Source organism: Canis lupus, chromosome 30 (assembly GCF_011100685.1).
Source record: "Canis lupus familiaris isolate Mischka breed German Shepherd chromosome 30, alternate assembly UU_Cfam_GSD_1.0, whole genome shotgun sequence".
Lineage (NCBI taxonomy): Eukaryota > Metazoa > Chordata > Mammalia > Carnivora > Canidae > Canis > Canis lupus.
The window spans coordinates 39,014,065-39,039,828 of NC_049251.1; the positions used below are offsets into that span (position 1 = coordinate 39,014,065).

At 62.1% G+C, this 25,764-nt stretch overlaps 1 protein-coding gene across 1 annotated transcript in view; it reads left to right on the forward strand.

Moving 5' to 3' along the window:
- Positions 1 to 6,355: 6,355 nt before the first annotated feature.
- LOC102157252 overlaps positions 6,356 to 25,764 on the forward strand; it is a 43,608-nt gene continuing 24,199 nt past the window's right edge. The window contains exons 1-2 of the mRNA XM_038579894.1: positions 6,356 to 6,832; positions 8,284 to 8,399. Coding sequence (XP_038435822.1) covers positions 6,356 to 6,832; positions 8,284 to 8,399 — 593 coding nt within the window. The remainder of the gene's footprint in view (positions 6,833 to 8,283; positions 8,400 to 25,764) is intronic.

Here is a 25,764-nt window from a genome sequence, read left to right on the forward strand (position 1 = left end):
GGTGATGAGGATGGCAGCGTGGTTTTGAGGCAGACAAGGGAGAGGACCCCAGCCCCGGTGCTCAGCTCCTGTGCTCGTGCTGTGGCGAGAGGCCCCCACCCTTCCTGGACCCGGGTGAGGGCCCCCAGGACAGGCATCCGGTTCCTCGCCGTCTGCTGCAGTGGTCACCCAGGTTTGACTGCCCTCACCCCCTCAAGGCCCTTCACAAGGTAGGAGCCTGCGGGCCTCTGACCCTGCAGGTGACCTGAGGGGCGGCCTGGGCCGCACAGCAGGTGGGAATCGGATGGCTTTGCCCCATCTCTGCAGGCAGGTGAGGTGGGGGCATTTGACACTGGGTCGCAGGCCGCCTGGTGCCCTCCACACCCCTGCCCTGCTCCTTCCCTGTTTGCAGAGCATGTGGGGCTTTTCAAAAGCATTAATGATAGAAAATGAATTGGAATCGGAGAGGAATCATCCCGGGCATCTCGGAGGGCCGCCTCTGCCCGTCTCTCAGCATATTGAAGCCAGCAGCCAGCGGAATATGAATGAGGCCGCGCAGGCTCCGATCTGTGGGGAGCCCTCCCCTCCTCCCAGGCCAGCAGGCACTCACCAGCAGCAAAGCTGTTTGCAGCCAGGCCAGGGCGGATTCCTCTGGGATGGAGTCACCGCCCAGCCAAGGGGCAGGGGGAGCGGTGCCCAGTCCCCTCCCCGCTCAAGCCCTCGGCTGGACACACAGCACCGGGGCCAGCCCGGATGGGCTCGGGCACCCATGGCCGCGCTGGGGTAGGAGAGGGACGGCTGAAGCTGCCAGTGGTTCCTCCAGGTCTGGATTCCTCATCTGGGTATTCAAGGCCCTTTGCCCTGTCTCCTCCAGGAAGCCCTCTCGGATCGCTGCCCAGCTCACATTGGGTCTTCCATTTGGGCCTCTGTGGCTCCTGGAAGAGGGTGCAAACCTAGTGCCTGGAGGGGACAGGCAGGTAATGAGTGGGGCAGGCTGGGCGAGATCCAGCAGCGAAGGCGAGAGGCCCGCAGCGGGAAGGCACAGCCTGGGAGCCCGCCAGGGTGCTTTCATGCTCGGCTCTGGGTAGCCGGAGCTCCAAGGCCGGAGCGGTCATCCACCAACCAGCGGGGAGCTCCCGAAGGGCTGGTGTCCCTGCTGACGCCAGTGTGGGCTGGACACCTGTGCGGGCTTCCTGTCCAGCATTGGAGGCCCCGGGGCCCCGGGACCCAGGGAATAACATGGGGCAACCTTCCCGCTTGGAGCTAGGGAAACTGAGGCCCAGATGCGGGTGGTGAGGAGGAGCCCCTGTTCTGTTCCGCGCAGACTGTACATCCATGCAGGCATAACCCTCACAACAGGGGCAGGAGGGCGGGTTTTTGTACCTCGTCTTATTTATTTTTATTTATTTATTTTTATAAGATTTTATTAATTCATGAGAGACACACAGAGAGAGAGAGAGACACAGGCAGAGGGAGAAGCAGGCTCCGTGCAGGGAGCCTGATGCAGAACTTGATCCCGGGACCCCGGGGTCACGCCCTGAGCCGAAGGCAGGTGCCCACCCGCTGGGCCACCCGGGTGCACCCGTACCTCGTTTTAGAGAGGAGGAAACAGGCTGGGGGGGGGGCACTTTACGCCTGCGTTTGAATCGGTTGGGGCCCCAGTGCCAGCTGCTTCTTTCTGGCAGGATCATGGGGGTGCTGAGGTGTGCACTGAGTTCCCTGAGGGGGCCGGGGTGCATTTATGCCCAGAGTGAGCCCAGCTGGAGGCAGGAAGCCTGGGATCCTGGCCCACATGTGCCACCAACTCCCTCGGAGCTTGGGTGACCTTGGACTGGCTGCCAGCCCTGCTCAGTATTTCCGGCTGGTCTCTGGGCTCCTTCGGCTCCAGGCCAGGCCCATGATGAAGCCCTGTCCTTTTTGGGGTCACTGTCACGTGGGAGATGGTGACTGGGACATCCCAGAAGGGCCCCAGTTAGTCGTATGGGGCAATCAGGGAAGCCTGTTCCCCACCCAAGGAGGGGAGAGGACAGGCCACCACCAGGGGGGAGGGCTGCAGGACTGTGCACTCAGCTCTGTGGTCTGGAGCCTCCCCCCACCCCAGCATGACCTTGGCACTTCCGAAAACACTCGCAGAGTGAACGGGCAAGGATGCCCTGTATAGCCTGGGCTGTAAGATGGGGGAAGCCAGGCCCGGTGAGTCCAGGGAGCCTCGGGGTTGCCATTCGCTCCCTGGGGCCTCGCTGGTCCAGCCCCTGCTCACACCCTCACCCTTCCGTGAGGAGCTCACCCCCTCCCAGGGCAGCCCTGCCCTCTCTGCCCCAAGGAGGTTTTTCCCTCCCCACCACTTGCATGCATTCACATCTAGTGCAGTTTCAAGGCTCACAGACTCCCAAGTCCCCTCTCCCTGGGGACCCCAGTTAGAAACTTCCGCTTTAATCATTCCCCATGTGACTTGGATAATGTCATCCTTCATGCTGACCTAGGACAGGAAGCTAGGCAGTCCCCAGGCCATGCTTGCCCACTCGTTCTCTCCACACACGTTAGCCCGACGCCTTGTCTGTGCCAGGCCTAGGCTGGGCTCCGGGTGCAGAAGAGAGCAAGACCTGCCCCGGGGGCCCTGGGAAGTCACGTCCGTCAGCACTGACAGCTTGGCGGGGGGTGGTCAGGGCAGGACAGAGGTGCCCGCACCCCAGCCTGTTGGGCGAGGCCGCTTGGAGGACCCTGGGGAATGGTCAGGGAGGGGAGGCAGCCCTGCAAAGGAAGCAACGAGCGCAAAGGCTTGGAGGCCTGTGTCTGCTGGGGAAGGGGAGCCCGGGAGGCACTGGGTCCGGCGTGAGGCTGAGGGCCGGCTGCGGATGGGTCTCTGCTTTTTGCAACTGCTTCCGGCCTGTGTGCAGCTCTGCTGACTGCTCGTGTGCCCTAATACACACACACACACACACACACACACACAATCCCACTGACTCTAAATGCAGACACGACTGCACGCACGCCCCCCCCAGCTCATCTCCACAGACCTTGGACTGGCTGCCAGTGAGCACTGCACACCCGCACACAGCAGGCCCCTCTGCCTGCAGCCGCGGGCTCACCCATCCTTTTTCTTTGTACAGTGAACCCTGTAAGAGCCTGGGGCTGAGCCTCAAAGACTCCGTCCCTGGAGTTTTGTGCAAAGACCCTTAGGTGTCACCCTCCCCCCCGGGCTTCCCCTGAGCCTCGGCCTAGGCTCCCAGGGCACCCAGGGAAACCTCCCGTGCCAGCCCCGGAGGGCCGCAGCCCTGCTGAGAAGCCAGGCGCCCTGGCATTCGCCCCAGACAGTCTGGATTGCCTGTGTGACCTTGGCTAACCTTCTGCTTTGTCAGCCTTGGATTGGGGGGCGGGGGTACGGGCTCCTCGTTTCCAGCCTCCGTTCCCAGCCTGGTCCAAGAGCCCCGGCGTCCAGGAGGGTACCTGGGGGCTCCGGAGGCAGAGGTGGAGCTGGATGGGCCCCTTCCCTTTCAGCCGCAGCAGCAGGACTGCTTAGATCTGCATTTTATATTAAGGGTCAGGCAGGATTTGAAGGAAAAACCCATTAACTCTTTATTGATTTTGTTTTCCTGATTACAAAAGAAAATCCAACAACACGTTTGTGGATAAGAGCCCGTGAAAGCTCCTCCTCCTCCTCCTGGGAGGTGTTCCCTGTAACATCTGGGTGTTGTCCTCCAGCCTTTTGGGGCATATACCAACAAATGGCTTTTATAAAAATGGGCTCGTTCTGAAATAGCATCGTACAGCTTGATTTTTTTTGTATTGTTATATATAGATCTGCCTCTCTCTGTCGACGGGCGGCGGAGTATTCCCGAGCATAGATGTGCTGTATTTTTATTTTATTTTATTTTTTATTTTTTTATTTTTTAGATGTGCTGTATTTTAGATGAACATTCCCTTACTGGTGAGCACTGAGGTCACTTCCAATTTCTTTTTTCCTCTTACCAGCGATACCGCTGTAAGCATCCTTGATTATTTATACGTGACTGTCTCTGCTATAGTTTCTGTAGGAGAAGCTCCTAGAAGTGGGATAACTAGTTTGTAGAGCGTGTGGGTTTAAAGCGTTATCCGATAGTGCCAAATTACCCTCCCAAAGGTTGAGCCAATTCCCCCCTCCCTCTGATGGTCTGTGAGCGCTCACTTCCCTGCATCCTTGCCAGCACTGGTTGTTATCAATCATTTTAATTTTTCCCAATCTAATGGGCAAAAAATGGTATCGCGTCGCTTTCATCTGCGTTTCCCTGATTGCTAGTGAGATAGAACATCTTTTCATACATTTATTGGCCAATTGAGTTCTTCCTCTGTGAATTTCTAATTCACTGCCAATTTTCTCTTCTTTTGTCTTTTTTTTTTTCTTATTGATTTGTAGCGGCTCTTTGTATATTAGTGATGTTTCCTTCCAGTGTCTCGCTTGCCTTTTAACTTGCGCGTAGTGTCTTTTGCTCTACAGATGTCTTAGGTGTTTATGGACTCGGATTTATCAAATTTTCACTTTATGGCTTCTGGATTTAAGGTCTGGCATAGAAAGGCTTCCTCCACTGCATAAGATTTCATTTCGAATAAGGATTTTTATTGCTGAAAAATCTTTGCAGAGCTCTGCTTTGCGGGCTTCCCCTGGCAGCTGCAGTACTGGTTCTGGGGAGGAAGGGATGGTCCGTCCGTCCTTTTCTATCACTGCCTTTCCGTCGGTCTGTCTGGCTTTGGGGTCGTGGTCACGCGGTGTCTCTTCAGGGCCTCTGTCTCTCATGTGCTCTCCTCCTCCTTTCTGCTTTTCTATCCCCAGGTGGGTTCCGCATTGCACAGCGGGGGTGGCGGGACAGCCCTGGCGTCCTCAGTGGGTTGAGAAGCCGCAGGGAATGTGCCCAGCCCCCCTAGCCTCACCCTGAGTCTTAGGGGCTGGTGAGGCAGGCCCTGGCCCAGTTCTCCCTTTCAGGGCCGCTCACATCCTGCCGCTCTTGGTCCTCACTGGTGCCTTCTCGGGGCTGAGCAACCTGGGGCCACCCCTCACGATCTTGGCTTCCCTCTGGGTAAAATAGGTCCTGGGAGTCTGCACCAGCTCCCGAGAGATGCGGCCGGTGTGGGATGCAGCCAAGCTCTGGAACGTGTCCCCTCGTGCCCTCTTGCTACCAGCCCACCTCCAAGGAACCCAGACACCACAGGAGGGAATCTTTGTGTCGTGGACATGGATGGGGACTTCGTTCACGAGGGCGATGACTGATGGCCCGGGCTCACTTGCTTTCGGCCCTGTGCAGGGCCCCAGCCCAGTGCAAGGTCTGGCTCGAGGGAGGCTCCCAGGAAAGCAGGAACAAGCGGGGGAAGCTGCCTAGCCTGGGGGGGGTGGGGGGGCAGGCCGGGGCCATTCTGGGAGCTCCTTCTGTGTGGCAGGGCGCTGTCCTCCGGACTCCTTATTCCTAGGGACTGGGGGTGCTCATGGGGAGCAGCCTACTTACGTCTGGCACTCGGGGCCCCGGGTGGGTTCGGTGTTGCCTCACCCTGGAGGCCTCCGTGTGGGCTGTCCGGCGGGGCTGGGCTGAGGGAGCCGCTGGGAGACAAGCCAGGGAGACGCTTTGAAGCCTGGTTCTCCCATCACCTTCTTTCTGCCCATGATGCCCCGACTCCTCTCTGAGCTCCTGGTGGTAGGTGGGAGCAGTGTCCTTTACGTCTCTTTATCCCAATCACCAAGCACAGAATAGGCCCTTACCAAGACTAGAATGAATGAATGAATGAATGAATGAATGAATGAACAGATGGATGTTGGATAGAGGATTCAGGTCTGGGGAAGAAGAGGTGTGGGTTCTGGGCTTGACCTTTTGGCTGACTTGCTGGGTGACCCTGGTCCTCAGTCTCCCCATCTGTCCAGTGGGCGTGGGTCCCTCAAGCTCTGCGGCTCTGTGACCAAGCTGACCGGAGCAGGCGCAGGCCTGTACCCCTGTGTCTCTCTCTCCCCCTCCCCCCTCCCCAGTGCCGTTGTCTTTGATGACAGTGTTTGCTCGGCACCTGCCGGGTGCTGCCCCTTTGGTGGCACCCCGGAGTGGCGGTTTCCGTGGAGGTCTTACGTGCCCCAGGGCACGGAGCAGCTCTGTTGAACACCCAGACCTCCGGTTCCCGCAGGCCCCCGGGCTCCACTGAACACGCAAGGAGCTGGGAGGGCAGGGGGAGCCCCGCGCCTCTGTGGTGGTCTCCTTCCCCCCCTTGGCCCGGGGGCCTTGCAGCCGGGATTTCTGTCGTTTGCGGAACTCGGCAGGCAAGCAGGCCCTGGGTCCGGGGGAGCGCTTGGCTCCCACTGCGTCTCCCTGCCCCAAATCATTGTCATGCTCTGCCTGTGGTCCCATTTCCATAGCAACTCCTTGTGATGCCACGGAGGAGAGTGGGAGCTTCGGGGAGGTTTGGGGAGAAGGGAGCGGGAGGCCCATTCATTATCTTGGAACACGGCAGCCGGGGGCTTCGGGCGGCACCGTGGGATGGCTTGCCATGCCAAGCTCAGGTGGAACCGGGCTCAGGGCTGGCAGCCAGGTGGTCTGGAGGCCCGCCAGGAGCAGGGCTGTCCAGATTGGCCTGGGCCTGGCTGGCTTGTGCCAGTCCACCTGGTGCCAGCTTGGGCGGCCGCCGAGGGCACCCCTGCCTGGCTGGGCCTGGCCTGGAGGACCCTGGCCCGAGAGAGCCCAGGCTCCGCTTACCCACCGTCCTAGGCTGGCACCGCTGTGTCCTGTCTTGTCCTTTAGGAACAGCGGCCTTTGGAGGGCACCGCTGGGGCTTGCGGGCAGCAGGGGCAGCGTTCGGGGCTGGTCCCCTACAGCAGAGGCCACCTGCCGCATGGCTCAGTTATCAGGTCAGGACAGCCAGGTGGGCCCAGAAACCTGCTCGGGGCCCCTTCCTCGGCCTCATTCTTAGAGAAGTGGGCAGCCCTGAAGCAAGACGACTCTTGCCTCCAAGGAGGCCTCCGTCTTAACCTGCCTTGTAGATGGGAAATGGCACCCTTCACAGCTTAGACTGGGTGGGATATTGATTTTGGGAAGGACCGGAGGCCTTTGCTGTCTCCTGCCCACGTGATGGCAACCACCTCTGCACCCCATCCATCCGCGCGTCCCATCCGGAAGGCCTCGCGAGTCCTCCTGGGGACGTGGGCCTGTGATGGACGGTGCCGTGTGGGGAACCCGGAGGGAAGGGAGGAGCCATCCTGGCCCTCCAGGGGCGAGGGGGGCTGCTAGGAGTCAGGCCCCCTGAGACACGGGCTCTCCGCCTTTCCCTCCACCTTTGGGCTTGAGCCAGTGCTGGAGGCCACTTGTCCCCCGTTTTCCTAATCCCTGTCTTTGTGTTGAGTCGCATTTGAAGGTGGGTTTCCCGCACTCTCCAAGCCACACATCTGTGAAGTCCTAGTTGTTGTTTTAATACACTGGAGGATAAACACATACCCATGAGAATACAAGCCTTTGTCCGCGCACCGCCTAGGCTCCCCTTGAGCCTGCACCCACAGGTGGCAGGTGTCCCACACTTGGAGAGCGCTGATGAGATGGGCGCCTCTTGACAACGGCTCAGAAAGGGATTCGGGGCCTCATCTGAGAGGTGGGGGATACCAGTGCCGGGCAGGGAGCTCAGCCCGGGCCGCACAGCTGGCATGCAGGAGAGCGGCTCCGTGGCCTGCCTCCTTGGCCTTCCAGCCCCAGGCCTGTTGGCAGGACCTTGCCAAGGAGATGGAGCCGCTAGTGCCCTCCCCCCACTCATGGGAAGTTGCCCTTGGAGAACGTTTGGTGAAGAAAAGAACCAGGAGAGGTGGGGAGGAGGGGGTGGTGGGTGGGTGGGTCCTTGGGAACCGGGAACCAGCACCAAGAGCTCAGGCCCCAGGAGAGGGCCCCTGCCCCCTGCTGCTCTGGCCGCACCGTCTCTAGGGCGGGCCTCAGGCCTGCCTCCGGGCAGGTGCTGGCTGGGTGCTGCTGCGCGCCAGGCCGCGTGGCCTTCTCTGTTTATCTCCTCCTGGACCAGGCAGGAGCACCAGGATCCCCATTTTATGAGGAGGGGAAGTGAGGCTCAGAGACTTGATCATCCCAAGGTCATAGAGCCAGTGGGTGAGGAGGCAGACCTTCAACTTGGGGCCAGAGACCCCCCATTCCCAGGTCCCACCTGCCCCAGCTGGTGGCATGTGAGTGTGTGTATGTGTGTGGGGGCTGCTGACCGCCCGGCAGGTGCAGTCAGACCCATCTGTGCGCCTGGCCTCCCGCTGCCCCTCGATCTGCCCCCGTGGCCTGGCTCTGGCTGACGGCTCATCTCCTCTTTTTCCTACAGCCTCCTGTGCCCACAGGCCCTGAGGCTCCCATGCCAGCAGGGCAGAGAGGGCGACTGAGTCAAATCCAGGCTGACCCCAGCCCACTTGTGTTCCCCAAACGCCTGCCTGACCGGAGGTAAGAGGCCGCTGCGGGTCGCAGGGCCGAGTGGGGGTAGCATGGGCCTTGGCGGCAGGTGCGGCCCCGGGGGAGAGGCTGCAGGGAGGCCACGGAAGAGCCAGTCTTTCTGGGGGTGGCCCCCCTCCCACCCCTTGTGAAGAGAGGGCTGGGAGGGTCAATGTGGCAGTGCCGCCTTCCGCTGGCCCTTGCTACGGCGACGCTCTGACAGCAGGTCAGAGGCTGGGGACGTTCATGCGCCGGCTGTCGGGTTCCCGTGCGGTGTGGGAGGTCACTGGTGATGAGCTGGGGGGCTCTGTCCTTGCTACTGTCACGTCGTGGCCAGATGTGTGCATGACTGAAGGGGAGAGGGGACATGTCGACGGAGACAGTCAGGGGCCAAGAAGCTGTCAGGAGACGTTGGCACGGACTCCAACGTGCGCAGCGTAGCAGAGCTCCCGCCGAGTCTCCCGCAGATCCGACGCCGTCGGGCGGGGTGGGGCTCACAGGTGTGTCCGTGTGCCGAGGACGGGCAGCCAGGTGACCTTGGCTGGGTGTGAGCGGAAGGGCGGCCTGTTGGACTGTAGCATGCGGAGCAGGACTCCCAGAATGCGGGGGGGACGGGCCCTCTCCCGTGTCCCACGCGGGGCGAGTACCGAAGAAGCGGTGGATGGGCAAGGAGGGGGACCTGGCGTGCTCCTGACTTGTCTCCTGGCAGGCTCATGACCTTGGACGAGTGACTTCTCCTTATCTGAGCCAACCCACTGTTCTTGACAGGCTTCTGGGACCAGGCGAAGGCCGCAGAGGGACTTTGCTAACTGGAAGGAGCCCCAGGGAAGGCTGGGGCATGTTGGACGGAGCGTCGTCCCATTTTCAGGGGAAGCCCCCCCGGAGGCTCCGCGGGGCAGTGGGCCTCAAGCCCCTTCTCCTGAAGGATTAGGTGGCGGTTCTGGTGCAGCCGAGGCTCGACCTACCCTGTCCTGCCACCCGGGAAGCTGGTGGGGCGTGGCGGGGAGCAGATGGCTGGGTTCCCTTCTGGACTCCGGGCCTTGCTTTGAAGTCCGGTTATCTCTATCAGAATATTCCTGCTAATCAGTCAGTTCTGGGTGGGTTGAGCAGCTAATTAGCCCCTCTGCCTTAACCTGTAATTACTGCCGGGAGCCCGGGAGCGGGGATGTGGCCAGGGTTATCTGCAAGGCTGCCAAGGGCGGTAGGAGGGCTGCGGGCAGGGCGGCGGAGGCGGGAGGCGGGAGGCTGGGCCCTACCCGCAGGCTCGTCAGGGGCCACAGCACAGCACGCTGTCCGCTGCCCGGGGGGGGACCGTACCGGGCAGGGGTGGACGCGGGAGGTAAAGTGGGGTGCAGGCTGCTGCCTCAGCAGAGCTGGGGGGCTTAGCAGAGGGCCTGCCGGGGCTGAGCCCTGAAGGCTAATGGATTCTTTTAAAATGTTCTATTTTTCCGGTTATTAAAAAAAAAAAAAAAAACAAGAGCATGTGTTTTCTATAGAAAACACGAGCATTTGGGTGTTTTGCGTGTCAGTCTTTTACCAAATATGTATTTATGACATAATTTGGATCAGATTGTACTTACTATGTCCTATCTTGCTTTTTTGTCCTTAATACCGCACCGGGAGCGTTTTCCCATCATGAAACGCTCGTCTGTAATGTGATTTTTGAGGGCAGCATAATGTTCCAGCCTGTGCGCGGCCGTCGCGGGTGTGACTATTCCGCTACGTATTTTGATTGTTTCCGGTCGTGTGTCATTACAGAGCACCTGCTGGGACAGGATGATGTACGTGAAGTTGGGTTGGGCAGAAAGGTGGAGGGGTGGGGGGGGGCCCGGGCTCAGCAAAGGTGCAGAGGCGGGGGGGGGTTCGGGGGACTTGAGCAGGGCCGCGGCCGGGAGGGCGCCTCTGACGTGTGCCGAGGGGCTGGCACCGGACCCAGCAGAGCTCTGAGCATCGGAGGAGGCCAGGGTTTGGCTTGCTGCCTCCTGCCTCTCGTGCCCATGCCCCCGTCGTCTCCTCCATGCCCCTGTGATTGGGGCGGCAGCGGGGGGGCGCGGGCAGGACGCGCAAGGTCAAGGGGCCCAGATGCTGCGGCCCTGGACTTCCCGCCCACTGGTCTGATCAGGGCATTGAAATCAAGCCCCTCTGTCTCTGGTAGCCCTGCCTGGTCTCCGTCCTGCAGGAAGGACGCACACACCTTCTGAACGTTTAATGATGCCGGAATCCGAGAGCCTCCCTCAGGTCCCCCGAGCCTAACTAACCCTCAGTGGGAAGTGGGGGATGGCCCCTGACCCTGGGGGGCCAGGGAGGGAGGCTGGGCCTGGGGTGTCGCTTTCAGGAGGCTTCTCTGACCTCCGGGCCCATCCCCAGGACTCCAGAGTAGACAAAATTAAAAAAAAAAAAAACTGTAATAAGCCAATACTTTCCATAAGGGAGTAATAAGTGTCATGGGGGAAAATAGAGCAGAACCCGGGAGCGGGCGAGGGGCAGCCGTCCTCTGCAGGGTGCTCAGAAGAGGCGCGTCTGCTGAGGTACCCCTGAGCAGAGGCCCGGGAGAGCGGCCAGCCCTGGGCTGCAAGCAGCCTGTGGGGAGGAGGGCTGGAAATAGGGCTTATAGGGCCTCGAGTTAGTATGGACGGCCAGAGCTTGGCTGAGGCTACCGCTCACTGGCTTGCAGGGGAGAGGCTGGGGAGGCCTGGGGGGCGGAGTGGCTGGTTGGGGCAGCCTGAGGATGGGCTGCGGCTGGGAGGGATCGGGGCCAGGGAGCAGGGCGGGTGGGGCAGCCTTTGACCGAGCTAAGCAACGAGGGCCAAGGATGGGTTTGAGGGGTGACGAAGAGTCGTGCTCCGAGGCGGTTCGCTCGAGATGCGGGCACCCGGGCGGCCGCACACGTGGGCCCGTAAGGCTGCGGCTGGGCTGGGCTGGGCTGGGCGTGTGACGGAGGGAGTCGGTGGTGCTCTGGGGGTGTCGGAAAGCTCCTGAGGCTGGACCAGGTCTCAAACGGGGGCCTCAGGGCTTAGGGTGGGTCCAGCCCCTGCCAGGGGTGCCCCTTACTCCAGGCCTGCGGACAAGCTCTCCAGAATGACCCGCCTGGAGAAACTGCCACCAGCTCCCCTCCCAGCGACTCCTCCCAAATGGCCTAAAGGTTGGCACCCTCGTTTGTGACACTCTTCTGGCCGCTGCGGGCAGGGACTGGGGTGCTCACACTGGACCCAAGCCTGTCACCACCAGCCAAGTCCCCCGCCTTCCAGAACGCCACCCCAGCTCTCCTGCCCACTTGGGCCCCTTTGAATGGCCGTTGGTGCCTTCACCTCGTGCACTACCCTGTCATTTGGCTGTCATCGTCCTTCCCTTGTCTTGATCTTTGCTCTGCTCATCCTCTCCTGCCTCAGTCCTGCCTGAGGACTGCCCCTGCCCCATGCTCCATTACCAGAGTTCTTCCCAAATGGAATCCTGCTGCACACCTGGAGCTCTCTGGGCCAGGGCCCCCAGCCTGGCTCTGCATCAGGACCACCCAGGGGTGTCATTAAAGGGACCTCCCTGGGGGCCCATCAGGGCCTTCTGATACAGAGTCGCTGGGGGAACCTGGGAACCCGGGAACCTGGATAGTTAATAAGCCTCACGGTCACTTCTGAGGGCCAGCCAGGTTGGGATGTGCCGGCCCAAGCCAGACTCAGGGGGGCGTGCAGGTGCCCCGGGAGCATGGCCTCTGACCGATCCTTGCAGTCTTGCAGGGATGGGGACCTCACTCTGTCCAGGCCAGCCCGGGGCCCTGGAGGCATCTCTGCTGTGGACATAGCCCCTCCTTGTGAACCTGCCTCCCCCAAGCCTCTGTGGGTGGGTCTCGGCGCCACACAGGGCAGGAGCTGTTTGGGACTCAGAAGTTCTCAAAAAAAAAAAAAAATTTAATTAATTAATTAATTAAAAAAAAAAAAAAGAAGCTCTCCTTTCCTACTCCCAGGGCCCCGGGGGTGGGGCGGACTTGGCAAACCGTGGGGACTCAGGCGATGTCTGTGGCTTGATGGAGGGCTCACCTCCCGCCACCTCCACCTGCCGGGAGCAGCTCCTGCTGTGTTCGCGGCTCCACGCCTGGCGCTCTGCGGACCAAGCCGTCACCATGGGCATTTCAGGGCACGTTCCTGGTCTCATCCTTATCACGGCTGGGTGGAAGGTGGAAGCTGGCATCCTGTCGGTTCTAACAGGCACTTATCGGGCACCCGCTGTGTACAGAGCAGTGTCCTGGGGAGGACGGGAACCCGCCATGGTGTAGGAAGGCAGGGCCCGTCCAGAGCCCCACTGCTGCGGCGGGCCTGGGTCAGCATGAGAGCCTAGGTAGGTCTGTGCCGCAGGTTGCTAGGTCCGGTGCACAAAGTCCCACACACGGGTGGGGCCTGCACAGAAATGTGTCGTCTCCGGGTCTGGGAGGCTGGAAGTCAGAAAGCATGGTGTCTGCAGGGCCGTGCGGGAAGGACCCGTCCTGTGTCTCGCCCTAGCATCTTCCTTCTGTGTGGGTCTTGGGTCTTGTCCGCATCTCCTTTTCTTTTTAAAGGGCGCAAAGCCATCTGAGATTAAGGGTCCACCCTACTCTGCTGTAGGCTCACCCTAATTAACTAATTACATCTGCAATGACTCAGTTTCCAGATAGGCTCACATCCTGAGACACTGGGGTTTAGAAGTTCAGTGTGTAAATGGGGGCAGGTGGGGGGGGGACACATGATTCAACTCATAAGGGTGTGCAGGTGGCCTGGGATTTCCACGGCGTGACCGCAGTGGGCCAGGCAGCCGTGGCCATGGTGAGCATCTCTGGCCACGGGGTGAGGTGTGCCAGGGGAGGTCAAGGCTGCCCCAAGCTGCCAGGGACACAGAGGGGGAGTTTCCCACATCAGGACCAGGACCAGGGCTCCTTGAGGTTTAATTCAGCTCAGGATGGGGACCCAGACACTTGGCTCCTGTGTGTGCCTCCGGCAAGTCTGTCCCTGTGCACTCCGGCTGGAAGGCAGGTATACATGGTCGGGGCTGGGAGGAAGTCCCCGGCCTCTGCACCCCCTGGCTGGGTGACCTGGGCCAGTTGCTTTCCTCGCTGGGCCTCAGTCTACCTGACTGAAAGGGGACCCATCTTACCTGTCCGGCTTTGTCACCAGCCTCTGGTGAGGCTTGAAGGAGAGGATGGATAGGGAGGTGCTTTGCTTTTGTTCATTTTCATTCGTTGACTCTGTAGGCTTTTAATTAAGTGCAGCTCCTCGCTAGGCCCGGTGCTGTCACAGGGACACAGAGACGAGGTGGTCACCCTCCTGGCCCTCGAGGAGCTCCCAGGCCATGGGTGGGGCAGGCGGGCAAAGGTCGAGGGCCTTCGACCGGGTCCAAGCTCTGCCTCCTGCAAAAGATGTGAGTTCAGGCTGTTTACTTAAGCTTTCTGGGCCTTAGTCTTTTCGTCGGCAAATTGGGAATAAGAATAGCATCCGCCTTGTGTGGAAGCAGCAGCCGGGTGCACGTGAGGGTCTGGCACGTAGTAAATACTCGGTAAACGTCCTTCTGAGTCATCAGCTACAGGGACAGTGTGATGAAGGGTGGTAGCGGGGGTCTGAGGGGCTCTGCGGAGAGTGCTGGGCTCTGGGCACTCAGCAGACGTTGCCCCCAGCGGGCCCCGTCATCCTGCTGACCCTTTAGCTGTCTGCCACCCTGTGCTCGGAGTACGGGGTGGTGAGAGGGATGTGGGGCAGGTGGGCCCCAAGGGAGAGCTTCCGGGCCTTCTGACAGTCATTCTGAGGGTCTGGGGGTCTGAGCGGGTGGAGGGGGTGGCCCCTGGCGTGCCCTGCAGTCCTGGAAGGGGCACCGGGGTTCTTGGTACTTTCGTTAGCCTTTGTGTTCGGTCCACAGGTTTCGGGGAGAGAAGATGGTGGGGAAGCCAAATTAAAATTCCTCTTTGAGAAGTGAACAACTTCCCAATTAAAGGATTCTTATTTGCGAGATGCCTTGGAGGCCTTTTCAATCAAGAGGCTCTTCTGAGTAAGAGAAGGGCTTGAGCTGGGTTTGGAGAGGCGGGTGGAGCCTGAGCTCAGCCAGGAGAGGGTCTGGATGCCGAAGATGCCAAAGATGCGGAAGATGCTGGGAGCAGTGGCCCTGGGGGCGGGGGGGCGGTGCATGGGGTGAGGCTGTAGCTCTTTCTGCTCTGCAGTGGGGTGGGGGTTGGCGTGGGGAGGCAGAGACCGGGCACCTGTCTCTTCTTGAAGCCCCTCAACCCCAAGCCCCAGTGCCCTCCACTGGGACCCCTTCGGCTTCCTCCCCCGATCCCGTGCCTTGCTCCCCAGCCAGGTGGAGCTGGGAGGAGGCTCGGGTCCGGAATGGTCCATGTGGCCCCAACCTTGTGCGCAGGGGCCACCACATGGGGGTAGAGTCCTCCTGGCTTCTGGGACCACGGGTTCCCTGGGGCCTGTGCCAAGGCTGCTGCCCCGATCCGGGCTTTCCGGGTGACATCCTGGCTGTGTGCTGCTGGGTGGGCGTGTCCCCTGGCCTTTCAGCCTGGCACCCCACCCAACCTGCCCTGCTGGCGTCCTGGGCGGGGCTGAGTGTGTGGTGGGAGTCCCAGGAGGGGAGCATCCTCAGATCCTGCCAGCCTCAGGCCGCCTGGCTTACCTGAGCGCCTCGGATGTTCGCTCCGAGCAGCCGTCGCCCGAACCCCGTTGCAGATGAGGGAGCGGAGGCTCAGCAAAGTGAGGTGGCCCCTCGACACACAGAGGCGTCCTCGCTCAACGGGGCTGGCCTTCCCGGGTGTCCGGGGGCCAACCTTCCAGGACACTGAGCAGAAAGGAGCTGCGGGCGACATTGGGCGAGGCCTCCCCTCGGCAGGCTGGCCGGGCCTCCCCCCAGCCCAGAGGGTCTGCCCCAGGAGTCTCCAAGGTCATTTGAGGAGACCTGCCTCCACGGCTCTGCCGTCCGGGCGGCGCGGAGGGCGGCCGGACTGTTTTCAGCCCACACCTGCCGTCCCCCTCCCCCGCGTGTCCTACTTTCTGAGAGCCGCTGCGGCGAGGCTGTCTGCACATACCCAGGACTGTGAGAGCCAGGCCCCCGGGAAGGGGCAGCTGGCCCCATAGGGGGTCCCCGGAGCCCTGGGTCTGGGTAGTAATTGGGAGAGAGTGATGCTCTGGGGGGGGACGGGGCGGGTCCCCGGGGAGACTGGGGTGGATGCTGCAGACCTCACGGGGGCTGTCCCGGTCCTGCCCTCGGACCAGCCGGCAGCTGGCTCAGTTCTAGCCCCGCCACGTACTGCCTGTGTGTCCCCGAGCAGGTGACATGCCTCTCTGGACCTCAGGTTCCCCCTGGGTGGCACAGACGACGGTGCAGCCGAGGTGGCGAGGGGCACAGAGGACCGGCGGGCCACCGGTGTGGAATGTGGATCTGTGGGCTTTGTGTGGACACCTTTTGGTGGGGCTGGTTCACTTCTCTTCGCTTTCACGTAACAGGCGGAACGATGCCCTTCTCACGGGGTGTGTCCTCCATCAGTGGGGATCCTCTGTGCCCTTCCCCGGGGATCACTCGATGAGCCCATTCTTCCGGGAGTACCCGGTGGGCTTCGCCTGGACTTGGTGGCCGCAGAGTGAGTAGGTGACACAGTCCCTGCTTTTAGGTAGCAAAGTTAGAGCGCCCGAGGAAAGGGAGACAAGAGCTGGGGAAGTCAGGGAGGGCTTCCTGGAGGAGGCCAGACCTTAACGTTCAGGAGGATTCGGGAAGCAGGTGGGGCAGGCAGGACTATAGAGACACACCTGGTGGGGGGGGGGTGGTGTGAGCGAAGAGCACGCAGCAGCACAGGGCAGGTTGTGAGCTTCTGAGAGGCACAGGAGGGCATCTAGGTCAAGGCCCAGAGAGGCCCCAGTCCTGGAGCCCTGGTGTGGGAGGGGGGTGGGGAGTTGTCTCTCGGGGAGGCTCAGAGTTGAGGGTGTGTCCAGGTGTCACCAGCTCTGGGGTCTGCAGCCCCGGCTCCCTGGACAGGAGACGCGCGTCCTCCATGGAGCCGGTGGCCTCCGCTGGGCCCCACAGGGAGCCTTCCAGCCGCAGGCCTGCTCTGGCCTCCTCGTCACCGTCACCGTCACCGTCACCGTCACCGAGGGAGGCTTTAAAATCTCAGCCTCGAATTAAAGCCTATGAGTGCTTCAAAACAATAAAAAATTTCCCTAATAAAAGAGGAGGCGCACTCAGGCATGTCCTAAATGAATGGAGTGACTTGGGGATTAATCCAGGATGTATGGGAGGGCGCCCAGCCGGGAAGAGCTCGCGGTGGAGATTGTAACAAATTGTTTGCTCGCAAGAGAAATAATTCTTGATGTGCGCCAGCTGTAAGCGGAAGGCACCTTGGCCGCTCCTAAGCTGGTCCTGAGCGGTCCTGCTAGGGCGGCCTTACCCCCAGGCCTGTGCACCTGCAGGGACGACCTCCCAGCCCCACGGCCCCAGGAGCCAGTTGAGGCGGGGGGAGTGGGCAGCTGGTGAGGCCTTCGAGCGCCTACCCCAGGGCCTTTGAGCGGATGCGAGGGGCTAAATAGTCTCTTCACAGACTTGCCTCAGTTTACCTGTCAGAGCTCGGGCAAGTGCTTCCTCCCCAGAGGCCTGGCCTTGGGCACCGGGTGGTGGGCAGCGCTGTTCTCCCCAGCCAGCTCTCCCAGCCTCCTCCCTTTGTGCCCAACCTGGCGGGGGGGGGGGGGCGGGGTGGGATCGAAGCCAGTCCACGCTCTGGAACATCCCCTCTGAGGTGCAGGCCACGGAGACCTGGGTTGCACTTCCCACCCCGGGCTGTGGTGCGGCCCGCGCAGGGACAGGAGCACCCAGGCACCCAGGCCGCGCCGGAGTCTTAGGTCTTCCCCGGCTTCCTCACCCCCGTCCCCCATTTCCGAGAGCACAGGCTCACCCCCCGCCCCCCGCCCTGCCCCGCGGTGGCCCTAGGAAGCCGCCCTGCACCACCCTGTCAGGCGGCCGCAGGAACAGGCCAGGTGAGTGGTGCAGGCCGTGGGGCCCACCTCTGGGCCTTGGGGTCCCTGGAACTGGCTCCTGAAGTTGTTTAGAGGAAGGGCCTGGGGTCTTGGGTGCGGTTCTGCAGGGCTCGTGTGCACCTGCTCCCTCGCAGCTCGAGGCGGGGGCGGGAGGCACTGGGCAGGGGGTGCCCCGGCCCCCCTCACCAGCCGCTGCCTCAGAGCCCACCTGCCCATTCGGTCCTCACTGTCCCGCTCCTGCACATTAAGGGGACACCTCCCGAGCGCGGGGTGCTGCCCCAAGTCCTGGACCGGCACACGCGCCGCCTCTGCCCTCGGGGCGGGGGGGGCTCTGCTCTCGTGGGAGTGACGGTGAGCGGGGGCCACAGATACGTCGGAGGAGCTCAGACTGCGATGAAACTGGGGGGGGGCAGGGCCTGAGCTAGGGAGTGGCTGGGGGGCTGGGGGGCTTTGGAGCAGGAGGCGTCCAGGCGGGTCTTTCGAAGAAGAGGTGACACTGAAGGCGAGACCTCAAGTCTGAGAACAGCATTCTGGGCGGGGAACAGGTGGACAGGGGGCGGGGGGGGGGGGGTGCAGGGGGGAGGGCCGGACGGCCTGGGGTGTCGGAGGGTGTCAGAGGCACCTCCGGGGGGTGTCGGGGCCTGGGGAGGCCTGGACAGAGCTAAGCAGGAGCCCGCCGGGAGCCATTCGTGCTCTTGGCCCGCGGCCACGTGGGACAGCGAAGTAGCGCCGGTGGCAGGGACCGCGGGGCCGTGGCCGTGGCGCAGGAGAGCCGGGGTCAGGCCGGGGTGGCTGCCGGGCGGTGAGACGGGGCTGGGTGGGGAGACGGGGCCGAGGGCCTGGCCGGAGCCGCAGCACGGGTGGGGGCACCCCATCCCGAGTGGGGAACCAGTGCCGGGCCGCCAGGGGTGCACACTCCGGAGCACCCCCCTCCGTGCCTGGCGAATCTTCCCCGGCCCTGCTCGCCCCGTCCAGGCCGCAGGCTCGGTGCCGACCCGCTGGGAGGAGACGCTCAGCTCGGCCCGGGGGGACGGACCCGGGGAGCCCGCACCGTCTCCCGCTGATGCCCCGCGTGTGCGTGTGCGTGTGTGTGTGTGTGTGGGGGGGACACGCACGTGCGCGCCCGCGAGCATGCGCGGTGTGTCAGGCCCATTAACAAACAGAGAAATAAATTAACAAGTATTCAACCCACCAAATGTTCCTTCTGTTCTGTATAATAGAGCACGGGAACATAATTTTCCCCTGGAGCAAATTGCTACAGCTGAACCTGCGCCTCATTTTCCTCCAAAAACTGCTTAAAATTCTGGAATGCGTGTTGATTCCGGGTCCTTTCCTTTTCTGCCTCCCGTCCCCACCCCCCTCTGCTTTCCTCGCCTTTCCGTCCCCGTCGGGGGGCCTGGGGCGCGGGCTCCAGGACTTGGGGTGTGCTGAGCTGGAGTGAAATGCCCAGGGGTCCCCGAGCGGCCCGCCAAGCCCCGTGGGGCTTGCTGAGTGACTTTGTGCATGCCGCTGCCCTTTCTGGGCTTCAGAGTCCCCCCGGAGAGCGGGTGTGAGCACGCCCGCCATCCCCGTGGACACACCCTGTGGTGCACAGGGTGCCGTGTGAACGCGAGCCACCTCGTCCTGACGATGCCACCCACATTCAGGGAGCGGGTGCCCCCCTTGCCCTCTTGCCAGGCATTTCTTTGGAGCCTTTGGATTCGGGGACTCTGGCCCCGCTTCTGAAATCCTCCAGGGCACTTCTAATTTTCTTAAAGCAAATTAATTTTAATCCACTTTAATTAAATGTCTTATAAAAATGTATATGTATTTATAGCCCTTCTCTGTCTGTGTATCCGAATCATCTCTGTCCTTCAGAGCTCGGCCCAGGCGTCCACGTGCAGGCAGGGTGGGAACCGGGGGTGGGGGGCACCCCTGCACGCTGCCTTCTGGCTGCTTGGGCCGCTCACGACGACGACGACGACGCTGAGTTCCCGTTCTTGGTGGCGGGAAGGGAAGCTGGGAGCCTGTGCTCAGGAGCCATGAAATTCCAACCTCCAGGGACGCCCAGGGGGGCTCAGCGGCGGAGCGTCTGCCTTCGGCTCAGGGGGTGACCCCAGGGTCCTGGGATTGAGTCCCACCTCCCCCGAGTCCCCGCAGGGAGCCTGCTTCTCCCTCTGCCTGTGTTTCTGCCTCTCTCTTTGTGTCTCTCATGAATAAATAAATAAAATCTTAAAAAAAAAAAAATTCCAACCTCCCACCCCCGTCTCTGAGAGTCTGGCGATGCTTCGTGGAAGATGCAAGGTTCCATCCGTCCTGCAGCCGCCCCTGTGTGGCCGGGGGAGGCTAAGCCGTGGCTGAGGCCCGTGTGTGGCCGCGGTTCCAGCTGGCCGGGGTCTGGCCTGTCTCAGCCATAGCACATCCCCTGACTGCCTCCTCCAGGAAGCTCCCCTTGACTTCACCGTGTCTTAGCCTGCCTGGCCGCTGTAGCGAAATACCACGGCCCGGGAGGCGTCGCATCGGCCCTTGGGGTCTCGCGGCTCCGGAGGCTGGAGGTCGGACACGGGGGTGCACAGGGTGCCGGCGGTCGGCTTCCGAGGAGCCCTCTTTCTGGCTGGCGGGGGCTGCTTCTGTGTGCCCGCGGGACGGAGAAGGACGGAGACGAAGACGTGTTTCTGCCGTCCTGTCTTTGTACGATGCTGATCTTCTCAGACGGGGACTTGCTCCCACGGCCTCCTCTATCTTTGATTATCTCCTTTCTCCAGACACAGTCATGTTGGGGGTTAAGGGTTTAGCGTATGAACTTCGGGGGCCCCAGAGCGGTCCCCAAGGCTGTCTCTGCTCTCCTGTCCCCTTGGGATTGGTTGTGGGAGGTAGGGGGGCCTCCCGACGTCCTCACCTGCCACAGCCTTGCTTCAGTGGCCCACCCCTGCTCAGCCCCGCTGGCCCTGCTCTCCCAGACCCTTTGACCCTGGCCCTTGCTCCACCCCCCGCGGAGCCTCCTTTCCTGTCCTCTCCCTTGTCCCCAAACAGGTCTTATTACTTAGTTCTCTGTTTCTGTACCTGCTGTTCCTCTTGCCAGGCATAAACTATCTCCTCATCCACTCGGGAAACTCCTACTCATCCTGCAAAGCCCCCCCAAGCACGGCCCTCCCCAACACCTCCCCTCCCCGCAGACTGAGTTGATCCCGCTCTGCTCTGAGCTCCCATGACGCTCTGGGTTTCCCTGCCCCTGTGCTTAACACCCTGGACCTGTCAGGGGCTGTGCCTGGTCCTCCGAGGGACCCAGTACGTCCTCAGTGCCCGGCTTCTTCGTTATCTGTGGGGTGAATGAACGGGTGGATATGTGTTGTGTGCCTACTAGCCGCGGGGGACTGGCCCTGGGAGGCTGGTCACCAGGGAGCTTACGTTCAATGAGATGCATCAGCGGCACACGTATCACGTTGGTGATGATGTCAAATAGGAAAACAGTGAAGAGGGGAAGGGAACTGTGAGGGGTGGGGGTGCCCCACCGAGAAGGTGACTTTTAGGTGACGACCTGATGGAGGTAAGGGAGCCTTGAGGATACCTGGAGAGAGCGTTTGAGGCGGAGGGAGCAAGGCCCCGGGTGGGAGCGTGCTGGCCTGTGTGCAGAGCAGGGGGGAGGCTGTGGCCATAGCGGGAAGGGGAAAGGGAAGGGGAAGGGGAGAGAGGGCTGGGAATCCTTATGGGAGAGCAGGCGGGATCAGAGCTTGCAGACCTCTGTAAGGACTTTGCTTTCGTTCTCAGGGACACCGGAGTCCCTGCAGGGTTTGGACAGAGTGACGTCTGTGGGTTTTCAGGGTCCCTCCGGCTACTGTGGGAGGCAGGTACCCGAGGGGGAGGCGGTTGCCGTAATCCAGGAGGGCGGGCTGCGGCCTTGCCCTGGGGTGGCGGCCGTCGGGGTGCTGAGGGGTGCTCAGATTCTGGATAGATTTTGAAGGTAAACCCAACAAGACTTGCTGGTGGGGGGCGGGGGGGTCCATGTGGGGGTGAGAGAAAGAGAGGCGCTAAGTGCTGACCTCAGGTTGTGGGGGCTGGGTAGCTGCGGACTCTACTACCTGAGCTGAGAAGCCGGCAGGATCAGGCTTGGGGTAAAATGAGGCACTGAGCTGTGATCATGGGGGCGGGATGCACCTCTAGGTCTTCTAGGAGGGGTGTTGACGTAGGTCACGGTGTCTCCCAGACATGTCCAGGTCCTAGTCCCCCAAACCTGGGCAAGTTACCTTGGATGGAACAAGTCTCTGCAGACGTGACTAAGTCTAACATCTTGAGATGGGAAGATTAGTCTTTTTTTTTTTTTTTTAAAAGATTGATTGATTCATGAGACACAGAGAGAGGGAGGCAGAGACACAGGCAGAGGGAGAAGCAGGCTCCATGCAGGGAGCCCGACGCGGGACTCGATCCCGGGACCCCGGGGTCACGCACTGGGCTGAAGGCGGCGCTAAACCGCTGAGCCACCGGGGCATCCCAGGGAAAATTAGTCTTGATCGTCTGCAGTCACTTGTGTCCTTAGAAGGGGAGGCGGAGGGAGCTGACCATAGGTAAGAGAAGGCCGTGTGACCCCCGAGGCAGGGACTGGTGTGATGTGGCCACAGGCCGGGGGGTCTTGAGAGTCGCTGGAAGCTGGAAGAAGCAAGGACCGTGCCTCGGGACGGAACCAGCCGCTGACGCCTTGATTTGGGGCCACGGAAACCAGTTTTGGAGTTGGGGCCTCCAGAACCGCGGGAGGGTAGGTTCCTGTTCTGAGTCTCCTGGGCTGGAGGGGGGGTGAGCCGAGTGTCCTCAGTGTCCTGGCCCAGGGGGAGCGGGGTGCGTGCCCTCCTGCAGGGTGTGGGGGCAGGAAGGCCCCTGGAGCGGGGTCACCCCGCTGTGAGGGCAGCAGTCCCAGCGGGGACAGTGCACCGCCTGCCTGCCCTGCACTCGGTGCTCCCCGAACCCTGGGAGGGGCGGGGGTGCTGGTGGGCGTGGGGGGTCGGGAAGGCTGCAGGGAGCGCCCACGCGTGTCGGGCCTCTACTCTTATCTCGGCGGGGAGGGACTTCTGCGGGGCGGGCCCTGGGAGTCTCCCCGGGCGGTGGGGCTGCCTCAGCGGGCCGGGCTGGAAGGACGCTGCAAGCAGAGCCCTTACGACGCGGGCTCTGGGGCCAGCCCGCCCAGCCTCGGATCCCGGCTCCTCCACCTGCGAGCTGCGTGGCCTTGGCTGTGCCTCAGTGTCCTGTCTGTGCATTGGGTGCATCAGTGGTGGCCTCTGGGGCCATCGTGAGGCTTACGTGATTACGTAGAAACACGCGAAAACCTTTAGAACATGTCAGGGCTTAACCCTCAGGCCTTGGGGAAGCCAGGGCTGTGGTGAGGAGCTTTATAGTCTGTGGTTTGGGGTTCGAATCCCTGCTCCCTCACAGACCAGCTGGGTGACCTCTGTTTGTATCTCTTCACGCTGGCTGCCTGCAGGGCGGTTGGGAGGAGGCCTTGGTGGCTGATAGGAAGGCGGCCGTGATGTTGGGGCCCGCAGCTGTGGTCAGCCAGGGTCAGCTCCCTTCCCTCGTTCCCATCAAACCCCTGGGCAGGCGACCCCTCCCCTCGCCCGCCTCTGCTGGGAGCAGATCCCCTCTCAGGGCTCGAGGGGCGGCGGGGGGCGGGGTGCATGGTCGAGGGGGTGCCGGGCCTCCCTCGTGGCCCTGGTGTGGCAGGGGCTGGCCAGGGCAGCCAGAGTGAGGCCTTAATGCATCCGCTAACCTGCCGTGGCTGCGGGTTTGTGGTTTGGCGGCGGCGGCGGCGGCAGCGATGGACTCAGGCCCCGTTAGAATGTGCAGGGAAACATGTGGTGGTATTTACAGCCCAAATCTCCGTCCTCATAAAGGGAGGCGGTGGCGGGAGGTGGGAGGGGGAGGGAGGGGCCGGACTTTCTGATAATGTCATAAACGGGAGTCTGTCTCCCTGGAAACGGCGGTGGCGGCGGCGCAGGCTGACAGATGTGCACGCGGTAATATGTGCCCGCGGTGGCAGTGGCAGGGACATTGGGAGGGAGGGATGGGCTGTAGCTCACCAGGCCTGGGGCTCGGGGACAGCCGGGTATAGTGAGGGCACGGTGGGGATGCCGATGGACGGATGGGGGTGGGATGGGCATCTGGGGCACACCGGGGTGCCCGCTCCTGGCCGGGGCCTGGGGGAGACCCTCCGGGCTCGGGCCTCTGGCCCCAGGCCGACCTCAGAGATAAGCCAAGCTGGCAGGGAGACGGTTCAGAGCTACAGGCCTTCCCTAACTCTCCAGTGACGGAGTGGGACCACCCACCCACAGAATGTTTGTTGTTCTAGGCTAGAGAGGCACAGACACCGGTTGGGGTGCTGGAGAGCCACTGCAAGGACGAGGACTGCGACCTGCAAGCTGGAAATGGCAGGCTGGGGGCAGCACTTGCTGTCCAGGGGTCTCCGAGGGGCCAGAACCCTGCCCCCAAAGCCTGGCCTGCAATGAGGCCCAGCTGCCCCAGAGCAGAGCCCAGTCCAGGGAGGGGGATTCCAATTGGAGTTACAAATGCACAGGCTGCTTCGGGTGGTAGTGGACTTGCTGTCATCAGAAGTGTGCAAGCCGGAGCTTGGTGGGCATGGCCAGGGAGACTGAGGGGGAGATCCCTGGGGAGGAAATGGAGAGAGGGGCAGGTTTGGGGCCTGGCCTTCTAGGCCCGAGGCACTGCAGCCTGAGTTCTAGGAGGTACGCGGGCCCATGACCTGAGCCCTGCTCCGCCACCTGAGCCCCAGGTCCAGGGAAGGGGATTCAGATTAGAGTCACGGATGGGCAGGCTGCGTATGACTGTTCTGGTGCCGGCGTGGCCCCGGCTTCTGAGTGACCTCACCTGGCGCCCTCGGCCTCTCTGGGGCTCAGCCTGGCGCTGGGCGCTGACTCCGCACCCCCTGGGCCGCTTTGCTGTGTGCACACCTGGGGCTGGGTGGTGCAGCGTGAGGCTGGAGTCCGGGCGCGCCAGTCCGTGTCTCTGTGGCCAGGGCCAGGGCGCAGCCTGGCGTCAGCAAGCTGGTCCTCATCGGCTGCCGGCGAGCGGTCCGCCCCATCACCTGCTGGCCTTACTGACGCGAGTGGCCCGAGCCGGGGGGCGCTGCGCCGTGCGTGGGGTGCGCGGTGTCGGGGGCTGGAGCCGGCCTCTGCCGTCGGGGGTGTGAGTGGAACCTAACCTGCTGTTTACCGGCCAGTGTTCGTCGGCGTCAGCTGTACAATCTAGGGATTTGACGCTGCGGTGCTTCTGTGCGTTACTCGGTGCTCATCGTGACCGTCGTGCTCTTAATCCCCTCACCTACTTCACCCATCCCCCTACCTGCTCCCCGAAAGAACCCAAACCCACACCAGCCCCTTGGAAGGTGCTTGCGGGGCAGTGGCCCGGGGGCGGGGGGGCTCCCCGTCTGGGGCCGTGTACCTGCTGCTCCGGCGGTCAGAGTTCAGGACGGGTCGTGCACCCACCCGTGACTCCGTGGTCCCTCTGGCGCCGAGGAGGGATACGCTTGCGGGGGCTGGAGGAGCCTGAGCAGCGCTCTCGAGAAGTAAGGGAGGGGTGGGTGGGGCTTGACCACCGAGGAAACTGAGGAAACTGGGCAGTGTGAGTGTGGGCGCGGGTTGGGGAGGGGGATTTTGAGCACAGGGGGCACAGCGGCTCCCAGGTAGGGTCTCAGGGTGAGGATGTTGGGGAGCTCTGCTCCGGGCAGGGCCTCGGAAAGGGGGGCTGGCCACCCCGAGTGAGTTTCCAGGAGTGAGGAGTGGAGTCAAGAGCCCTTTTCCTATATATATGTATTTTAAAGATTTTATTTACTTATTCATGAGAGAGAGAGAGAGAGAGAGAGAGGCAGAGACACAGGCGGAGGGAGAAGCAGGCTCCCCATAAGGAGCCGGATGTGGGACTCGATCCCAGACCCCAGGGTCACACCCTGAGCCGAAGGCAGAGGCTCAACCGCTGAGCCACCGGGCGTCCCAAGAGCCCTTTCCTTAAACTCCTCATTCTCTTGGGCTGCGCGCCCCCCAGCGAGTGCCTTTGCCCCTTCGCATCGCCGCGTGATGATATTTCCCATCTCCCAGGGCCTCTTGTGCTGGAAGGTGCCGAGAGCTGGGGAATCACTGTTCCTTCCTGGGTGGGGCCGGAGTCAGGGGCTGGGGTGCCTGGGCTTCCGGGGAGGGTGGGTGGGAGGGGGCTCAGTCTGCTGCCTTTGTGTGGGTTTCACCTCTTAGCTCCCACTGACTTGGCTGGGGCTCGCCTCCCCATCTGTTAAGGACTTTGGGAGGGACGCCCCACGGGGCTCTGGCGGCAAGATTGAACGAGCCCATTGGGTCAAGCCCTGCACACAGCAGGTGCTCATTAAATGTCCGTCATCGTTATAACCTCAGAATTGAGAGTACTTGGGGCTC